This window comes from Podarcis vaucheri, assembly GCF_965113315.1.
Source record: "Podarcis vaucheri genome assembly, chromosome: 2".
Lineage (NCBI taxonomy): Eukaryota > Metazoa > Chordata > Lepidosauria > Squamata > Lacertidae > Podarcis > Podarcis vaucheri.
Window position 1 is genome coordinate 65493950 of NC_138760.1, and position 22383 is coordinate 65516332.

Sequence of the window (22383 nt, forward strand, 5' to 3'; positions counted from 1 at the left end):
TGAAATGATGTTAAAAGTTTATCTGCACAATATATTAAAGTTAGCCATGCTGCTTAAGAAAATCTGTACGATTTCTTAACTCCTTTCTATATCCTCTGAACTCTCTGCCTGGCCTTCCACTGATTGGCATTGACTGATATGCTTGATTTTACAAAAGAGCTTTACATGTAGGGTTGCCAGATTCTCTATGGCTGCCATTAGCTCACTCTTGATGGAACAGAGGAGCTGGGATAGGCTAGATGCTAAGGGGTTCTTGGGTTAGATTAAAATGTAAACTCTAAGGTTGTTAAATAACTCATCTTATGTTAAAATGGTGTTTCCTTTCTAAAATAGTCTATATTTTTGATACCTACCTCTTTATTAATCTACTCCCTCTTAGGCAATGACAGCAGTCTAGTTGCAGCGTCAACTGTAGGACTGCGTGGTGCCTAGCTATCCCACTGATTCAAGCCTTTGTTTTGTTTCTGCATCTGCTTTATATCTCTGCTGTGGCTGAATACTGCATCTAGATACAGATCAGTGCACAGAAGAGCTGGGAATAGCTATATTTTCAAGTAAACACTTTCCTGAAATAACGGAACATAAGACTGTTGCAGTCCAAAAAGCACTAGAGGGCGCCTTTAAGCTTAGGAAAAATGTGCATGGTAGAAAAAGAAGAAACGCACACAAACACATGGAAGCTTTTGACTCAAAACAGGATAAATGAGTTGTTTTGTAAGGCCACCATAAAAAATATACAACATGGACAACCCCATGCATAAGCCATAGTGCATCAAGAGAGTACTGATTTTTATACGCGCGCGCGTGCGCGCGCACACGCACAAAAATAAAAAATAAAAATTGAGTCGGGGGAGGATATTTGTGGTCTACACAAGTAACTCTCAGTACCTACAGGTATGGATATTTTCCTATCTATGTAGGAAAGAATCCCAAGTTTGTTAGTGCTAAGGACCAAGATTAGCCAAAATGCTTGCAACTTTCATTATGGGGAGAGGAATACTATGTACAGTGGTACCTCAGGTTAAGTACTTAATTCGTTCCGGAGGTCCGTACTTAACCTGAAACTGTTCTTAACCTGAAGCACCACTTTAGCTAATGGGACCTCCTGCTGCCGCTGCGCCGCCAGAGCACTTTGTTTCTGTTCTCATCCTGAAGCAAAGTTCTTAACCTGAAGCACTATTTCTGGGTTAGCAGAGTCTGTAACTAGAAGTGTATGTAACCTGAAGCGTATGTAACCTGAGGTACTACTGTATTATGGAGAAAGCTCAACTAGGTATGGCTAGAAAGAGTCTTGTCTACCAGCTCTGGGATTCCCTGCTGCAGAAGGTGGTTTCTTATTTCTCCTAGACACTTCTAAGTAGCACTGGTAAGACTGTAATTTCTGTTCCCAGCGTAGATTGCTGAGCTTTCCACTAGGGATCTTTATCAGCTGCAGTGGGCAATTCTCTAACTAGCAAAACACCCAAAATATAAACACAAGCTCTGCTTATGTCGGTGGGGTTTAAACCATGTACTTGAATTCTTTACTAAAGTGGAGCCAAGTTATGCCTAAATCTCAGTGAGGTGCTTGGGCCTGTAAATGTCTTCCAAATATAGAGCCTGTCACTTTTATTATGCTGACTTGTACTTCGTTACTCAAATAGTTCAACGGGGCCGCTCCAAGATGGCAAAAGGTTAAGCAAGGTGAGGGTATCAAATTTGGTTCCTTAAGGAGGCTGATGTCTATTCCTTTCTGCCCCTACAAGCAGTCCAAAGAAAACACTTTCAAAGCTACTGCTTTGAGACAAAGCATAAGTTCTACCTCTTCCCTTTGTCACTTGATCATTACCATACAACCAGGATACTGCTGCCCGTGGTATTTTTAATACTGCACTTTAGCTCAATATGAATTCTAATTCTATGTCCTTTTGGGGTGGGCTATTCTAAATTTCCACAGGACTGTAGATAAGCTAATATCACCTGCTCACCAAGAATCATGGAGCCAAATAAATTCTAGAACTGAGAACCGGTGGTTAGAGTGTTAGTGTAGGACCTGGGAGCCCAGGGTACAAATCCCCACTCAGACATGAAGCTCACTGGGTGCCATTGGGCCAGTCACTGGCTCTCAGCCTAACCTACCTCACAGAGTTGTTGTGGGGATTAAGTGAAGGAGACGAGAACCATGTATCCCACCTTGAGCTCCTTGGAGAAAAAGGTGGGATATAAATGCAGCAAACAAACAAATTTCCAGTTCTCTGGGTTCATATTTTTTTAAAATTACTAGGGATAACAAGCCAATAATTACAATAGGTAATGTACATTATACAGAAAATTTAAAAATCACAATGTGCTAGTACTACACTGACTTTCGAACACTAAGCAAAGTCTTCAGTTCTGATTATCGGGGGGGGGAGGGGAATCAATAACAGTTCATCTAGCTCTAAGTTCATGAGTAACGTTCTCCTTTTAAACATATTATGGGAATGATTCCATCCCAGCAGGTGCAGTACTCATACACAGAGGAATTATCATAGGACTCAGTGCAGCCCTGTTTTCTCTGTACTTGGCACATACAAAGACAAGTAAGAAGGGCTGGACAGGAATAGGAGGCGTGGAAAGAAACTCCAAATACTTATACAGTGGTACCTCGGGTTAAGAACTTAATTCATTCTGGAGGTCCGTTCTTAACCTGAAACTTAACCTGAAGCACCCGAGCACGATTTCTGTTCTCATCCTGAAGCAAAGTTCTTAACCCGAGGAACTATTTCTGGGTTAGCAGAGTCTGTAACCTGAAGCGTCTGTAACCCGAGGTATACCACTGTAATTACTCGGTATGCTGATTGCACACACACACAAAAACCAACAACATTATGTGCATGAATTGGGGAAATTTGGTTCTTTTGAGCCCTATGGAAATCCCTCTGGTTGTGGATGCTGGGCTGTACTTGAATTTGCCTAGTGATTTTGCCCACGATTAAAAATAACTGGACATTAAATAACTGATGCAGAAGGACTGAATCTAAGGAATGAGTCTACACAATTGCATGGATAGACTAGGCAGGCTTTTAACAACACAAAACTTCTCGTTATGTCTTCCTCCTTGTGCAGCTGTTTAATTCTGAATACATAGAACAATTTGTTGTGTGTGTGTGTGGGGGGGGTTATTACGTTTTCTAGGGGAAAGCACATAACATTTTACCACTTGCTATGTGTACCTAAGCTAAAACAAAACTGCTTACATTCAAACTAGCTATGAGTATGCTTCCTTGCCAGGATGTAATCTCTATTTCACTATAAAAATAGAGTGGCTGTTTCTATATATAAAAAAGTTTATGTTTGGTGCACCATTCTAAAATGCTTAGCTCTTTTACTAACTAACAGAAATAATACGCTGATAAAGTTTCATTTTACCTATAGGAATACGACAGATTTCGAATGTAGTCTGGCAAATTACTCAGTGTGTTGGCTAGAGTCCCTTTGCTGGGAGTACAAAACTGGCTCTTAACTCAACTAGGTTTCATATATATTCTGAGGCCCAGAGACCACTGGAAGAAAGAACTCCATCCGGCCAGGAGGTCAGTGGGAGGGTACAGAAATCCCTATCTGGGACATAGTACCAATTTGATGCACTGCCTCAGCCCCAGACCATATTCAGCAAAAGCACCTCATTAAGATACTTGGAGATACTCCATGAAAGCTTTTCCACCTGCCTCCTGCATTAAAAAAGTAAAGGACCCCTGACCATTAGGTCCAGTCGTGACCGACTCTGTGGTTGCAGCGCTCATCTAGCTTTATTGGCCGAGGGAGCTGGCGTACAGCTTCCGGGTCATGTGGCCAGCATGACTAAGCCACTTCTGGCGAACCAGAGCAGCACGCAGAAATGCCGTTCACCTTCCCGCTGGAGCGGTACCTATTTATCTACTTGCACTTTGACGTGCTTTCAAACTGCTAGGTGGGCGGGGATTCGAGCCACCGACCTACTGATCGGCAAGTCCTAGGCTCTGTGGTTTAACCCACAGCGCCACCCACATTAAGAGAAAGCAAATCCAAGAAGTTCAAGATCGTGACTAAGGTTTCTGTCACAATCAGGGATCACCTCCACTTATCTTTTTAAAAACTACATTCAAAGTACAGTGGTTATGGCCTGGACATGACAAGCCCAGCTTCAAATCCAGCTCCATGCAATGTATTTCCCATCCCTGGGTCCAACGAATTCCTGTAGAGTGCCTTTCTCTTGTTGTCAAAACACCTCATTTTTTCAACTTCATCTTTTTTTATCCCCCCCAAAGGGCAGGATCTACTATTGCATCCTGCTGCTCCCGAGTCTCACTCGCTGGATCATCACCTTGTCGTGGTGAGTGGGCTTGCACATTCGTATGACCCTTGTGAGAGATGCCATCGGGAATATTGTAGTCCCAGCAGGGTCACTCGAACTCAGAGCGCAAGGGAGAAACATGCTGAGAGGAAGGCATGCCAGGCAAATCCACACCGTGATCAACTCCTGCCCGGGAACCAATGTCCCCACTATGGATGTGTGGGTCCAGAATTGGCCTCCACAGTCACTTACAGACTCATTGTTAAAACCGTGTTTATGGAAGACAATCTTACTTGGCTACGATGATTGCCAAAGAAGAAGAAGAAGCTCCTGAGTAACATGTGCATTAAACTGGTTGTTGCAGAACCCCAATAAAGTGGTGCCCTAGGTACTTTTCTGATGACAAGGTCAGTTTCTACTCACTTCAAGCTACATACTGCAGGTGTTGGAGAGAAACATTTTGCCTAATCTTATTTTATCCTATTTCTAGCAAAATCCATCTCCACATAAACTTTGAATCCTTCGTTTTTTATCTGCCCCCCCCCCATGGAACCCTCTTTCAGCAAGTTTATTCAGTCTTCCATCATATTGGAAATCATTTTCTGCTTGTTAACACACCACATTGACAACTCCCCACTGCCTGTTGGACACATGAGATCTAATGGTAGTCTGCATTCTGCAATTGCTTTTTTTTAGCTTTTGTTGAGAAACTTTTAATTTAAATATAATGGGTACTGAAATCTGTTCTCACATTGCAATGATATTGTAAGTCCTAATATTTCCCAACTGTGCATGACCTAATTGCAGTTCTTGAAGGATTGACTTGACAGACTTCAGACACAGAGACACTGTTTGGAGGTCACCAATGTGTGCAGGGATGCCAGAAAGCAGTAAATTGAACTCAAGTGGTTTTCATTCTGCGGGGCACGGAGAGGAGCAGGCAAGGTCACTAACCTTCCAACCCTATTCCCTGTAATTAAAATCCAATCAGACCTTTAGATTGATTCAAAGTGCTTCTTGGTGAGTCCCGGGGGGGGGGGGGGATTCAGGGACGCAAGACACAAGGAAAACACTTTTTGCTTCTCAGCAGTTGCAAGAACATTGGAAAACGAAAATAAATTTGGCAATAGGCAATGGAGAAAGGGAGGAGAGAAAGGGAAGAGAACGGTTTTACTCTGTTTGACAAAAGCCGTTCTCATAAATATAGTTCTAGGATGAAGCACAGTAAGTCGCTGCTTTCTCTTCCAAGCCTTTTGCAGAGTCTTCTCATTTCCAGTTCTAAACCAAATTGCAAGATGAAAGCAAACCATATCCCAAAATGTACTTGTGGTATGTGTATGGTGGGCATACACCACCCATTTGTGGTGGGGTTTCCTTTTAATTAGTGCTTTACTGTTGTATTTGTGTGTTAGTTTTCAGTTTCTCCGGGTGGTTTTTGTTGTTATTTTGGATTTGGTTTGCTTTTGTCTTGCAATTTGTTTTTCAAATGGGGAACGAGTACTGAAACAGTACTGTCTTATACTGCTATTTTCTTCTAAAAAGAAAGAAAAATCCTGCATTTAAAAACTCAGAATTTTCTCATTATTGACCCGAAACAACTTTGCACTGATAATGCTGTTTTGTGTAAAGTAAAAAGGTTGCTTTTGAATTATTTGGTTGTGAGCATGGATTTATTTGCAGGTGGACAGCTGGTGTCTCAAGAGCTAGTTGAAGATGCTTGCTTTGAACCTAAAAGAAATTCCATGAATGGGCAAAGATGGTTGGTGTTTGCTACCTAGAAAACACACAAGATACTTAGTGTGGACTAGAAAGAGACATTTGCTGCCCAAGACGAAGGAGAAGATGATGCCTGCCCATTGTACAACATCCAGTAAGACAGGCAGGTGACTCTTACTTCAATGCTGGTGATGAGGCAAAGTTCACCACTGCACCTAGGCAACAGGCTAACTTTGCAATCAAATATATATCTTAAAAATAATTTAAATTGCCAGTTCTCTCTCCTTAGAAGGAAACAGGTACTTCAGCAGCTGCATCTGGATCTTCCCATAGCTTTAGGAAGCACGGAGCCGCATGCACTTAATATTATTTCTCCTTTCTGCCATAACCATTTATGATACATTTTTACACAACACATGAATCCAACAAAGAAGATAAGAAACGTTTGGATTTGATATCCCGCTTTATCACTACGCTAAGGAGTCTCAAAGCCGCTAACAACCTGCTTTCCCGTTCTCTCCCACAACAAACACTCTGTGAGGGGAGTGAGGCTGAGAGATTTCAGAGAAGTGTGACTAGCCCAAGGTCACCCAGCAGCTGCATGTGGAAGAGCGGGAAGCGAACCCGGTTCACCAGATTACAAGTCCACCGCTCTTAACCACTACACCACACTGGCTCGTACATGCATACTATTCATAAAAACTGGTCAGTAGGCCTGCTGTTGCGCTTAATCAATGAGGTGCTTCTCTGTACAACCTTTAGAATACTTGTATATTTCAGGGTAGGTAAGAATTCTCTGTTAAATATGTGAATAATGACTACACACTGGCAAAAAATAACATTAAATGGGAAGAATATAATAAAGTTTAATGAAACAGAAATCACCAGGCTAGTTCACTATAAAACATCCAAACAGATTTTAATTGTGAAAACAACTTGTTTCCTTCCCTTTTTGCTTCGTGATGCTTTTTCCCCCAGAAGCAGCAATGGGAAGGTCCTCCTTCAGTTGGCAGAATCCAGGAGCAATGAGAGCTGTGTTCATTTTCTTCTTGGTTGCTACTTGTTAGGGGGAAATACCATGGGCCTGCCTGTATTTTGGTCCTGGCGAGGATTAGGTCTGACAGGAGGAAACTTGTAATGTTGAAAAAGCATATAATGTAGCTTGGAAGGGCATGCATTCCACAGCCTCAGGGCTGTCATAGAGAAAGCCCTCGCATGTGCTACCACTGCCTGAACTTCACCAGGGCCTCTTCATGGAGAGACATGTTAATATGGGTGGAGTCTCTCCACCCAGATATTTGCGGCTCAAGTCATTTAAGGCTTCGTATGTTAAATATGGTCCTTGATTGAGGCTTGGAAGTAAATTGGTGAGTAGGTCAGATCTTTGAAGGCTGGCATAATATGTGTCTGGCTGGTGACGTCCATTAGGACCCTAGCTGCTGCATTCTGATCCAGCTGCAGCCTCTGTAGTATCTATAAGGGGAGCTCCACAAAGAACGCATTACAAGTGTCCAAACAGGAGGTTACAAGAGCATGTGTTACTGTAGCTGGACTTTCTCTATCCTGGAAAAACCTGGATGGAGAACCAGCCATACCTGCAGATAGGCACTCCTAACCACTAAAGCCACCTGGGCCTCAAGTGACAACACTAGATTCAGAAATATCTTTCCTCCCATGGCAAACTCCTGATCTGGATTAGCCCCCACAGCTTTACCTCCTATTTACAGTTTAAAAAATAAAATAAAATTGCACAATTGCTAATTGCATGAATGGTGACACATTTAGCTCTCAATTATAGTTCTCATTTGATTCCCTAAAATAATCACACAGTTGGAGTCTTCGATAGGGGAGATACATAAGCTGAAGTCGGGGCAGGGCCTCTCTGTTGCTGCAACTGCCTTATTGGGTGCACACCTAGGAGTAGCTGAGAGATGCTGGACTGATAGACATACCGTTCCCTAACTTGCAAGTATAATTTTGACAGTAAAGAGTTAATTCCCCACTCTGAACATTCTGTGCCTGACGGCGCTCTGACTCTGTCACTTTTTATTCAATCTATCCACTTTCTTCTTCGAAGGACCATGAAATTGCATTCTTGGTTTGGCCACAATACCTGATAATGCTTACTGTACTTTTAATAGCTATCTGAAGGCTGAAGCCAAATTGGTATCAGCTACGCTAGTGCTGGCAAGGATTATGATGCTACCAGGATTAACTGGGCTGAAGAGAACTGACGTGACTGGCAAGGCAGCCAATGGGTAGCATTTTTAGAATGTAAGCGTGTAAAACATCAGTTCTACCCACAGGAATTTATCAGATGTTGTCATACCAGCAGAAGTGGGATACTTCTTTCTCTTTCATACTCCTTAGGCTGTCACGCCCAAGTGCAGTAATCAAACTACAGAGAGGAAGGAGAAATCTTCAACACCTTAGTACATGTGAGGTTTTAACCTCTTGCTCTCAACTGTAGTCCCAAGCCAGATCAGTTCACTGTAATTGGGACTTCCCAAAAAGGATCTGCTGTTTTATGTCAGGGTGCCCACACTACTCTCTCAAAATTTGAAATGTGCCCACTGGTCCAAAAAGGTTGGTGGAGTTGTTATGTCCCTCTACCTCAATGGAGATCTTGTAGTCACACTGAAAACAAAGCTAATAATGGAGCCTTAAAATGGAGTTTCTCAACTGTGCTCATGGAGTACTACATACCAGTTTTGAGTCCAGGGGAAGTAATTTGATGCTTGCCAAGGACAATAATGGATCATTTGCTCTGGAACAAAGGGTGAGCCCAGGAATGAATTTTAATGTGCCAGTATCCAAGCATCCCCCCACTGAGGATAGATTATAAATGTATTACAGACCCATTGGTATGTAACTATAGGGGATTAGTACATTCCAACATTTCCTGTTTGCAGGGGATTGTAACTAAAAATAGAGCTAAGACTGCAAGAAATAAGCTTTTTTTAAAACACACACACACACACACACACACACACACACACACACGATTAGAGTAGTCAGTAAGAGTATTTCTATGGCCCATGCTAATTCATAAATGAGCATTCAAATTCCTAGCAACTATATTTAAGCAGACCACTTAGGGCAAACCCTGTTTGCCTAATCTTTAATAAATTAAATTCTTAGCGTCTGAAAGCCAAGAAGGTTTTTACACAAGTTGGTACCTATTTTTTGCTTTTGCCCTTCACAGAACTCCTCCCAGTAGGTAAATCTTTGCTACTTCTATAGCTGGTCCTGCTTTTCTCTTATCTAGAATGCTCATTTACGCTCTATATTTGTCTTTAATACAATAATTAACACAGACATCACCAGAAGTGTTTCTCCTCTTAGGACCACACCCACCCACCCACAACTCACATTATCAGTAATTAATTGCTACACTTAATTGCTTCTCATGCTATGCCAATGTAATGAATGGGAAAAAGAGCTAGGAGGATGCCACTTGTTCTTTAAAAACCCCCAAACAAAAGTACTGTATTTGTACAGTGTTTACAGAGGAAGAATACACCACCGTCTGATTTTAACCTTAAAAAATGGCCTAAAAAATGTTTGCTTCAACGGACTTTTTTTTAATGCTACATGATGTCATACTGGAGTACTAAAATAACAAACATGTCTGTCTCTAATAGTGCAATCGTATAATCAACTCAGAAATCAGGCAGAGATAACCTGGAGCTACTTCCAGGTAAAATGCACTTGGAGCTGCACCCTAAAGCTGAAAAAGTTATTAAATAAAACTAAACAAACAGTCATAAAAATTGCACAGGTATTGGGAAGGACTTAAGACACCTTTATCATTTCTATCATAGCATTATCAAATAGGTATTTGTGATAGCCATGCAACCACATTTCACACAGTAAAAACAGCAACGATGGATGTGTTATCTGGAAAACAAATTGCATTTCCCCAGATACAACTATGGTACATTACATGCTGGAACATAATAATAATAATGTTCCAGCAATAGAAGCAAGATTTGAGAGAATATATCTGGAGTGGACAATACATAACAAATGCCTATCAACAGATCTTGCAGCAAGGCAGACCCCAGATACTAGCCCTAACACATATTCATGCAAATGACTTCAAAAACACCCCAGCTGTTCTTTTCTTTAACAGCCAGATAAATAACTGTGCATTTGCTGTACTGGGATAATCTGTAGATCACAACTAAATATAAGCCTTTCTCTGTTTACAATTAAGCAAACGCTGAGATATCTCAACGGAAATCTGTTTCAGCACTGGCCTTCCTAAAAACAAACAAACAAACCGAGCCAAACAGGCTTGTAATTCCTGTGTGAATGAAGACTTTGAGAACGCTTATTCTGTTTTTCTAAGATGCATATTCTGTTGCATGCACATGCCTTCCCCCTTACACTGGACAGAAGCTGGAAGCCTGCGCACGTGGGTGTTTCATGTAGCTTTGGATGAGATCCAAGACTGCCAACCTGCATTCTAGTTGCTCATCCACTAATGCCAATTAAATAAATTGCTACCAATGCATTTGGAAACAGCTCTTCAAAGATTTAATATTAAAACCTTAAAACTATGGTAATGATTGAAGGGGGAAGGGGGAGGGGAGGGAAAGAGAGAGAGTGCTGACAGGGATAGTAAGAAGACTATGAGGTTCAGAATGATGTGCAGTTTGGAGAAAAGATTACAAAATAAAGGGAAAGGCAAAGTTACCGGGTAACCAACTCGTCCTGACTGCCCCTGTGATATTAAATAAGGAAAACAATAAGATCAGTCAATTGCACTTAACAGCAGCAAGGCATCATAGAATATAAAAAGTCAGGGGTTGATCTGAAAGGGAAGAGAAGCTCTGCAGGGGACAACTCCTGTCCCCTGAGAAGCAGGAGAGCAGAACAGAGCTCATGGCTGGGTATAGTATATTCTTTTTTAATTTTTATCTGCGCAACAACCATATGAAGTAGACTGGGTTATCAGATTGTGATCTGCCTAAGACCATTCTCCATTACCGCTAAGTTTTACTCAGAGTGCACCCACTGAAATTAATGGACTTAGTCAATTTCAATGGATCTACACTGAGTAAAACTTAGTTGAATACCAGCAAAGATTTAAACTCTCGTCCTGCAGGCTTATACCCAACACTGTATTAATCTGCATTAGTCCACATAGAACAACTTTTTCTAGGAGTAATTTTTCTACTGACAGGGGATACCTGATACAGTATATCTAAGAACTGAAAGCAGTGTAAAAACCCAAAATTCAGCTGAAAAGTAACCTTCAAGGGTCTCTGTTAGTTAATGCACGTGGTGCTTTCCCCAAACATACCCTCATGATCCCACTTGATTTTGTAGTCCTTAAGGCATCACCATGTTCAAGTCACTAGGATCACACATAATCACCTTCATTGTTAAAAAACAATTGTAGCCAAATATTTGATTCTGTAGCTCTATGGTCATGCTCTTCAAGTGCAATTGGAATACTCATGGTGAACTTAAGAGTGCAATTAGAGTACATGGGTGAACTTTTCTTCTTTTTGAGCTACAAGTGGACATCAGCTGGGAGGAGATGAGTCCTTCTCAGAGGGAGAGGAAGAGCAGCTTGCTTCCTTGACTCCTTTGCTTTGCCTTAGGCTGGCCCATTGCCTAATGTTGCTTCCAACCAGAGATATAAATTCTTTTCTGCAAATGTAAGGCAGCAAGAGCTGCATCTGTACAGCAGGGTCAGGTTACACTATGCAGTGTGTACATATAACAGAGGCATAAACCTATATTATTTATATATACATGCAGTAGTGGCATAAAAATGTATTAGCTGACACACTCTTTAATTCTATGCTGCGAAGTTCATGCCTCTTCTATTACAACCCTTGAGAAGGTCATGAGCCGAAGGGGAATATGCAAGTATTTTTATGGGCATAAGTTTAATATGTATTTGGCATCTGGATCACTGAATGATATCTGGACAACAGTAACTCAGTTTACACCTTCAGACAAATGTTCTTCCAATTTTTTTTAAGTTTCTGCCTGGTTCCATAGCCGAAATGCTTAATAAGAAACAACGGCTTTAAATAATGGAGCACTTTGAGCTATTCAAAATTCTCCTCACACCAAACTGACCCATTGTGATAATTTTGTTTAGCAAAATAGGAAATCAGAATGAAATATAGGATTGGTTCTGGATATCTGAAGATTATCTGGGGCAGAGGCAATCCATACACTCCTTACAGTACCTTTTCAAGCTGGCTCACTTCTTCTTACAATGGGTGACATTCACATTAGAGGAAGTCCTCATAAGAAAGGAAGGTTTAGAGATGACAATTGGTAGATGAGGGTGAAAAAGGAGAAAGAATATGTCTCTCCACTTATTTTATCTTTTTTCACCTGCTTTGTTCATGTCACTTCTAAAATGAGAGACATATGTCCACCTCTCACTAAGAGAGGGAGTGCCTAGGGCCAACAGGCCTACCCATTTCAGTAACAGTAGTAGAGGTAGTAGTGGTAACTGTAATAATAATACTGAAAACCCAGTAATAATGGACTCAGTATGTACTATGCAGTTCAGAACTCTCCTGTGTCAGTGAGCCTCCATACTCTCTACCTTACCATACAAAGTGTTTTATAATATTTTGTATGGTTGGTGCTAAATTATGAGAGCATGGTAAATATATCAGGCTGCAGAAATTACCTACTCAGCATGTGACTTTAATATCCTCTGTAACCAGCTCTTTTGAAGCACTTTTGAACAGCATACTCATTCTGCAGACAGGATGGTCAGTCATCTAGCAGCCATAAATACTGAACCACAAAGTTTAATATTTAATATGTGAACCCAATTTATGGCAACTGAAAAGTAACAAGCAGCTTTGGTGGCATAGGGAGTGAAGAATGAATTTTCGGCATAGTATGATGCTTTATGGTATGTGTAGTAATGAATTCCTTATGGCTGAAGAAAGAAAATAAAGGGGGGCATGCTCAGAAGAAACCAATTGTCTTAAATGTAATGCTGTCCAAATACAAAAATATTGGGGACAGTAGAAGGACTTTGTCATTGTTGTAGTTAAGGCTTAGAAGGAAACTATGCTATGCAACTGTGAAAAAGTATTATACGGAGGTAAATGAAAACCTTATTTAGGTGAAAAAGGCATATTTGCAATTCAGTCATAGTACATCAGTTCCAAATGAAACTGATTGGATGCAAAAATGGAATAAATCTTGCATGAACAGTCCAATTTAAAAAGTAAACAAACTGCACAGTGGAAAGAGTATCAGGGCCTGGTCTTGCAAGTAGCAATGGATGCAATCTAAAGCAACCAAGTACAGTCCTTTTAACATCTATGCAGCTCCTCATGGAAACACACCATAATTCACATGTGTTATTGATAGCTAAATTGGAACCCAATAAGGTTACATTTTCAGTTATAATATTATGAGGTATGGCAAGCAACAACATTTAATTATCTCCATGATTTTAAAAAAATCCAGTGAAAAGTTACTATAAACAAGTTGGCTACACTTTGTTTCTCATGAATTATCAGTGAGCACACATTGCAAATTCTATTGTAGCAGTTCCTGCAGAATTGGCTAAAAGATTCTAAACAGAGTGCCAAGCTGTCATATAGCCCAGCATAAATCCCCAGTGCAATGGTTTTAAAATGAGCTCCCACTGCCATAGTCAAATTCTACTAATAATTACCAGTGATCCACAAATTCCATGAAACTGGTAGATTAGTGCAGTATCTATATTTTAAAGCCTGAACTGGAAAGTACTTTGAGCAGATCTGTTTCAAGAATCCAGTAGAATAAAATATATCACTAAAATATGTTTCTCATTAATTTTCTTTATAACATCCATCACTGGCTTAATGCTCATGCAGGATAACAAAGAACAGCAAGAACAAGTTTTCTACAACCTCCAATTTCTGATTTTTCTGCAGCAAACTTAAGAAGGAAAAAAAAAGTTTCAACTCCTATTGCATGGCATGCCTAATGTTCAAGATACAACAGCAAATTTCAAAACTGGCACTTTGATAAATAAATATCTGAAACCTCAAATCCAACCTCAAACAGTTTAAAATCTATATTAGCCAATGCTGTATTAGAAGGATGTTTATGGAGGGGAAACAGAAGTGGGTTTGTTAATGTTACATTTTAAATATTATATGGAAAGCATTTTCTGGGTCTTAAGGGTACTAAGTTGCATTTCCACCATTCACAATTGCAGGCAAGTGCTAAGAAAGATGTGAAATGGGGCACATTATTAAACTAAAAACACACTTACCACCACTTTTGTGAAACTGCCTCAAGTGGCAGAATTCAACAGAGTTCTAAATATGTATTTTCTTTCTTGATAGATTTTGGTTGTTTGTTTTACTACCAGACGCTAAATAAATTTATTTTTTTTTTTTGTATTTGCTCTTATATTTGAGAGGGAACTTACTAATTTGAAGGAACCTCTCTATACAACTTTTATGAGCCCAGCTGATGAAACCACAGAGAGCAGAATTATTCAAAGCAGCTTCACAGCCTGACACAGTGTTTCCCTTGGACCCTTTGACAAATCACACCCAACCCAACTTAATGGGTAAAATGAAAAGCTAGGTAGATCACCCATGCAAGGCACCCATCATCTCCTGAGGTGAAACAGGAATTGCCGCCTCCTGCCCCCGTGCTGTGCCCCCACTTCCGCTGCTGCCACACTCTGGCTCTCGCCAAACTGCTGCTCAAAGAGTTGCTGCTTGGCTTCCTGCTGTTGGGAAGCAAAGCAGATGGGAAACATGGCACACAGGAATGCCCCAGCTCTCACCGAATCCATCAGGAGCCAGGGTGCTCCTAAACGGCCTCGGCCCAGTATACCTGAAGGAGCGTCTCCACACCCATTATTCTGCCCAGACGCTGAGGTCCAGCACCAAGGGCCTTCTGGTGGTTCCCTCACTGCGAGAAGCAAAGCTACAGGGAACCAGGCAGCGGGCCTTCTCGGTAGTGGCACCCACCCTGTGGAATGCCCTCCCATCAGATGTCAAAGCGATATTGATATTGAGAAGACATCTGAAGGCTGCCCTGTTCAGGGACGTTTTTAAAGTGTAACATTTTAATGTATTTTTAATCATTGTTGGAAGCTGCCCAGAGTGGCTGGGGAGACCCAGCCTGATGGACGGGGTACAAATAATAAATTATTATTATATAAAGTGCTGCCGCTCAGCTTCCCTGCAGGTGAGGGAACTGCTTGGCAGTGTGGTAGAGCCCTGGCTTTCACAAAACTTGGCGAGAGCTGGGGCAATCCTTTCGCTGTTGCTGCTCACTCAGCTTCTCCACCTTTAGGTGGGGAAGATGAGTGGCAACAGTGCATTCCAGAACGCCTCCCTCTTGGCAGCAGAAGTGGCAGAGCATCACCTCTTGCACTTCCACTGCCTGAGGTGGGCACTTCACCCTGTCTCATAGGGAGGCCAGCTCTGCCTCCTCTTCTTCCACTTGCCTTTGTGCTGCTGAAGTACACTGTGTTTGGCTGGATGTCAGAATATACCTTTACAGCATGTACAAAGCACCCCCCCCCCGAAACACACACACACAAAATCAGGGCACTGTAGTCAATCCCTCAGACAGTTACGATTTCCAGGAACTCTTAAACTACAGTGTCTGGAATTCTTTGAGGGGGGGAAATGCGTTTCAAATGTGCTTTAAAGTTATAGAGCATATAACTGGTCTCTCTTCATGTTATTGCTAAGGCAGCACATGTAAGGGTGAAGAGTGTAGGTAGGAATGGAAAGCAGAGCTAGGATTTAGATGACTGTCCCATTAAAACACATTTGCAACACTGGTTCAAAACATTTTTTTCAGTAAGTTCTGGGTCTGCAGTGTTTACAACTTTCTGAACAACCTCAGTTGCGCAGCTCCCCAGCCACAATGTGGTGCATTTAGTCACAGCTTTGTGCCATCAGCATCAGTAGCAACCACCCCTCAGACATGTTAGAGGCTGCTGGGAGCTGGTGAGGTAATTTAACATTTGCAATAAATAATACAAGCATAAAACAGGAATATTGTTCATTTATTTTTGAGACCCACAAAAAGATGTTTGAAAAAAAAATATGTTTTTACTAGATTTAAAATGGTCAAAAAGCCATGTAGGCAGAGAGTGAAAAAAGCATTTCCCAAACATTCCTAGAACAAGCACAGGGGAAAGCAGCATCTGGTACCAATTTATGCCCTAGACACACCTCTACCAAAAGTACTGTTCCCGTGAAATGACACAGAAAGGAAAATAAATGCCTTAACTTTGTTGACTCATGATCAAGAGTAACATCCATGTACTTACTGGAGGACCTGAAAAACAAAACACAACACATTTAGCATTAATTACAGAGAACAGAGAGTATTTTCCTACCATATAAATGTTCATTCTGAGGATGACAAATTGTGTGAGAACTGCTCTCCTCCAAAGCACGAACAGTACAACATACAGGTATTCAACACTGTAGCATCAGTTTTAGTGTGATATCATGTAGTGTTAAGAAAATTAGTATAGTAGGTTTAGAAAGGAAAGAAAAACACCTCCCCAAAAAAACACTTAAAGCAAAGAAAATAGTAAGGCAACTTCACGGTATGAGTGCTGAACCATTAGAAAGGACAGAACAAATTTGACTCCTAAGGTTGAAGTTGGAAGAACGTAGGGTCAAAAAAATACCATTTTGGGGCCAGATAAAATAGGACAGGTGACCATCCTACTTCTAGTTTGTTAAGCTTCCAACCTGCATGCCACAAGAGCTGCTTATATATACGTTAACCAAGATGATGGTAGAATGTCTCTTTTCCTTGCCCCACACAGAAGGAAAAGTTCAGCTGGAATCAGTTCCCTCTTGGAAAGGCTTCCTAGCTATCTCTCGTATCTTCATGTGTGAGATTTTACCTACAAAGGAAGACACAGTATACATATGTGTCTTTTTTGGACACTACAGGTGGTGGATCACATGTTTGGATTACTTTGCAGCTAATAAATCAAAGACAATGGCTTCAGCCTTCTCTCTCTCTCTCTCTCTCTCTCTCTCTCTCTCTCTCATGCTAATAGCTCCCCATCTGAAGTCTAAAGTGGTACTTTCTAAAGAAGACTTTACCTTGAACTATTTTTTTGTATATTTAAATTGGCTTGCAGTCAAGCACAATAAAGTGAAACCTCTGGAGCACTAATATTTGTTTCGCTAATAAAGACAGACTCTTCATACCCCAGCTCAGTTTGCTATATCCCCACAAAGACCCCTGCCCAACACAGAGGTGAGCATTTAGTTTGAAGAGACTAATGGAATCCACATTTCACTCCTATTAAAAGAGGCATTTTACACTCTCTTTTCTTTCTCTTTTAGCTTCTTCATGCTCCATTTCCTACATGATCAAAACCAGAAGGATTAAAGGAGGGGGAGAATGTGGGAAAAATTAAAGAAAAACTGAACTCCCTGGAAAACAATATAAAATCAGAAACATGCTTTTGTTTGTTTATGCAAGTATCTTCAAACACTAAACCTATTTTAAAGGCTCTTTTAATACCATCATCAACCTGAAGAATGGAATTAATAATCACAGGCACATTACAGAATCCACTGACTTCACTGTGCCTTACTGTCTGATCCCCAGATCACTTACGCTGCTGCTGCTGCTGCTGCTGCTGAAGAGCCACAGCTCAGGGTGGTGTGGGAAACCAGCCCCAGTTAAATAGCCTTTTATTAAAGCTAATGTGTCTGAATGCAGACTTGGATCCTGCAGGGGCTACTGCTTGAGGAAGGGAGAGTGATGCAATTTTCACCATTATTCCCTGCAGTCTCCAACACTGCCTCCCATGCTGCTCCAAAACATTATCCAATCCTTTTTTAAAGGGTGGTAGGTTGTAGGGTGAATTAATCAAAACTGCCTCTTGTGTTTCCCAGTTGCCACTTGTGTTTCCCAAGAGAAGAATTCTGCTCATGTTTAGTGTGGATCCAACCTTTTGCACATGATAACAACACTTCCATACATTGGGGAAGGGGGTGGGGATTCATGAATTGATGATGGTCTCCTTATGTAGAAAAGTATGGCTTTTTATGTCTGCTGACTCTAAGAAGGTAGATGGAAGCACAGCAAGTTCAGTCTAGACCAGAAAGTAAAAGGCTTTCTTATACAAGGAAATGTGTTTTGTATATGTAGAGATCTGAGCTGGAGAACACTGCTTTCATTTCTAGGGATTGTACGCAAGCAGATACATCAGAGAATGTTCCATTGTGCAAAGAGAAATCCTTGTGCTGATGGAATGTTTTGCTTAGCACTATTGAATGCAATGCAAATCCAACATGTCTACACAGAAGCAAGTTCTACTGTTCAAACGGGTCTTCCTCCCACATAAGTAGTGTTAGGATTGCAGTCTCAAATGTCATAAAATCAAAATACAGTGGTATCTCGGGTTACATATGCTTCAGGTTACATACGCTTCAGGTTTCAGACTCTGCTAACCCAGAAATAGTGCTTCAGGTTAAGACCTTTGCTTCAGGATGAGCACAGAAATCATGTTCCGGCAGTGCAGCAGCTGTGGGAGGCCCCATTAGCTAAAGTGGTGCTTCAGGTTAAGAACAGTTTCAGGTTAAGAACAGACCTCCGGAACGAATTAAGTACTTAATCCGAGGTACCACTGTAGTTTCATGTCTTAAACTAAGCTCATAATTTCAACAGGCCTAACAATTTGTGATTTAAAAAATAAAAACATTTGCATTGGCCATCATTAGGCTCTTGGGTCAGCAGTATAATTAGCTGGCAAGTGGAGTTGACATGTGTTACATCACATAACCACTTTCTTTCATTATGAAAATAACCTCTACAGGGGGAAAAATTAATTTCAAAGATTAATTAGTTCCCAGCTAAACCCTGCATTTCCAGAATTATTTTGTTAATGATCACCCACATTAACACAAGGAACCCATGTCGCTGGACATTTTCTTGGACTTGGCTATGAAATACTTGCAGCTGTGATTAAGTGAAGAAAATCTGAAACACACACACTATATTTTACAACATAATTGGAAGGGGGGCATCATTGCATCATCCACAAGCAGGCATTGTATTTCAGTACAGTGCATTTCAAAACAAGTTAGGTATTTTTTGTGAGGCACATTCTATTGTATAGTCTTCTTTTAAAGCCTTCAGTCAAGCTTCTCAGTATACTCTATGGGTCCAGGTCCATTGATTTCAACAGGTCTACTCTGAGGATGACTAGCAATTGATTTCACCATATGCCTTTTACCATGACATGTCTACAATACTGTCCTCATATTATATCAGTGTTGAATGCCCTCTAATGGTATTTCACGTCTCAGGGCGGTTCACAGAATATAAACCACAAAATACATAATCAAAATAAGAACAACAACAACCCAGTAACTCTCCCCAACACATTTTAAAAGGGCATAGGATGTCAATCAAATCAACTAAAGGCCTGGTTAAAAATGAATGTTTTTGCCTCGTGCCTAAAGGTATATAATGAAGCATTATACAAATGGGGAGCCACTGCAGAGAAGGCCCGTTCTTGCCTTTTATGTATTAGTTGTAAATTATTCCAAGTACAAATACAGAAGAGTGGGGTAGAAATAAACTATTCTTGATGTTGTTAACAGAGCCTAGCTACTTTCTAATCAGCACCACTGCAATCCAATGCCACTCATGTTCAAAATCTTCAGCCAAATTGAATTGCCAACCCCAACAGTAACTAATGAGAAACCTGGAGCGCTGGAAGGCATATCACATTTTAACATTACATTAAACAGTGAGTGCAATCTGGAGAGTTAAATGACAAAGTAATTAACCTTATTAGCTCACATCCAGCATTATCATCTCCCATGTGAAGATGACTATGTACTGCCCCGGTGCTACCCCAGTAGCCTCCACAAGTTGGAAGGGGCACATCAGAAACCCCGTATTTATGCTGATTCCTGAACAATCTAGAAAACTTATATTCCAGCATTCTAAATCATGTAGTAAGTCTCCATATGCACATGAAGCTCCTTGCTTCACAAGTAGTGATGGGTGACAGGGCTGAAGGTTATCTTAGCATGCTTGTCCCTGTTCTCCTTCACATGATGCTACTTGGGTGGGAGGCTGTTACAGTCATACCTTGGGTTACAGACGCTTCAGGTTGTGTGTTTTTGGGTTACGGACATGCCAAAACCCGGAAGTACCAGAATGAGTTAGTTCTAGGTTTTGGCGCTTGCCCAAAAACACTAAATCACTCTTTGAGCATGTGCAGAAGCGCCGAATCGCAACCCATGCGTGCGCAGACATAGCACTGCAGGTTGCGGATGCTGCGGGCTGTGAACGTGCCTCCTGCACAGATCACGTTCACAACCCGAGTGTCCACTGTATAATGCTTTGAGAGAGCTGTTTTCTACAGTAATACTGTAACAGTATCACTAATAGCAGATGGCTCAACAAATATAAATTATTGCATAGCATCTTTTAATTGAATGAGTGTAAAAAAAAGTTTGAAATATTCCTTCCTTTCTATACATAGTACTGAAGTCTGAAAGTAATTGGCTGATGGTGCTAATGCTAGGTGAATTAATGCAGATCTGAAGGGTTTTGAGTACACTGTGAAAGTGTGTTGAATGGTAACCATGATGTGATCTTACGTACTGTCAGAGCTGGGCCAAAGGCAAACACACCGTGTGTGGAAAGTATGGATCCAGGAAGCAAAGACTGCAATAGAGCTTCAGATCAGACCTTATTGAAAGGCAGAGGAAGAGCTGCATAAGCCAAACACTGCATAATAGGGTAAATCTCAAAGCAGGATCAGTCACAGACCAGGGAATACAGATGAGCCAAGCAGTTTACTGGAACAAAGATGATGGGAAGCAGCAAGTTGAAAGGCAAGCAGGCATAAGAACAAGGGAGCTGGATGACATTGATGTGCTGGTGGGTGTGTGGGTGTTGGGATGTGGCAGGACCAGAAGACAATCTGGACTCTAGCTGTGGGTATTCTAAAGGGAAAGTAGAGATTCATATAGACAAGGCCAGAATCTTGATGTCATCTAGGCAAAGATCTAGGCTTTACTTGGAACTATTTATAATCAAATCCTGACCTGGAAAAACCAATAGACTACTTGGGGCATGGAGCCTAGGAAGTCAAGACTGTCCCTTTCCGTCCAAGTTTTCATGTACTTACAAAACCAGGCACCCGTGTGCAGACCAGGAGGCTCCATGTTGGAACCCTAACATGTCCTGAGGTATAAAACTTAATGGAAGGATAAAATGGTTTTACTTCTCAAGTTGACCAGTACAAAGACTTTGTGGTTTGGCTTAATGGCAAGTTATTGGTCAGAAAATCACAAGTCTTCATTTATTCCTCTTAAGAGAAATTTATATGCTCTCCAGGATATATTTTATGACCTATACTGCCTAAGTGGTGTATGAATTAGGTGACAAGTAAAATTTCTACATAATGTACCATGAGATAAACTGGCAGAGAACCAGGAATGTTTTACAGGGCAAAATAAGAACATGACAGAGCCTCTCCTCCTCCAGGAGGGAAGGGGTTGTGAGCAGGAGACGATTCCCGTGTCATGCAGGGGGTGTTCCGCCCCCTGCTTCAACTCCAGGGCCGGCGCACCATGCCCCTCCCCAGTTGGGCACCCAATAGGGAAGCTCAGTGGGGGCGTGGCTTGCTGCTCAAACGCAGCCCCGCCAGCCATCCCCGCCATTGCACACACATTTTCTTCGAGTCACCCACCCTCCACTCCCTTTAGATTAGCTTTCCTGAGACTTTGCTATGGACCTCTGGTTGGTCGCCCTGTTTAACCAGGGGGGCTGATAGTTTTTTCCAATTGGCTAAATTGGCCCGGCCTCTTGGTTTTTTTCACCTACCTCGTAGCAACCGTCACAGCTTTTGTGGTATTTGGCGGTTAGGCATTGGAATGCAGTGGCGTAGCGTGGGTTCTCAGCACCCGGGGCAAGGCAAGTAATTTGCGCCCCCTAACCCGTGGATTTTAGCACTCGAGTCTCTTCCGCGCCCCCCCAGATGTTGCGCCAGGTGCAGCAGGCCCCCCTGCACCCCCCACGCTACGCCACTGCTCCCACCACAAGTCTTCAGGACAGCCATCCGAAGGCTGGCGCGGGGAGAAGGTCTCTCCGCCCCACCGCCAGGCTTGGGAGCAGCCTTCCGAAGGCTGGCGGCGGGAGGAGGTCTCTCCGCCCCACCGTCAGCCTTTGGAGGAGGTCCGAGGACAGTGGGGTTCCTGCTTCCTCTAGGAGGGCCGGCCAAATGCGCGCCCCCCCAAATGTTGCGCCCGGTGCGGCCGGCACCCCTGGCACCCCCCACGCTACGCCACTGTTGGAATGTGTTGTTGGTGTTTCGGGGGGCAAGGTGTGGTCATCGCCTTCCCCGGCAA

At 41.9% G+C, this 22383-nt stretch overlaps 1 protein-coding gene across 1 annotated transcript in view; it reads right to left on the bottom strand.

The window, feature by feature from the left end:
* COL23A1 (collagen type XXIII alpha 1 chain) overlaps nucleotides 1–22383 on the bottom strand; it is a 318897-nt gene that overhangs the window by 89026 nt on the left and 207488 nt on the right. Inside the window, exons 4-5 of the mRNA XM_082211538.1 lie at nucleotides 16207–16303; nucleotides 10713–10739 (exon numbers count right to left, since the gene is read on the bottom strand). Coding sequence (XP_082067664.1) covers nucleotides 10713–10739; nucleotides 16207–16303 — 124 coding nt within the window. The remainder of the gene's footprint in view (nucleotides 1–10712; nucleotides 10740–16206; nucleotides 16304–22383) is intronic.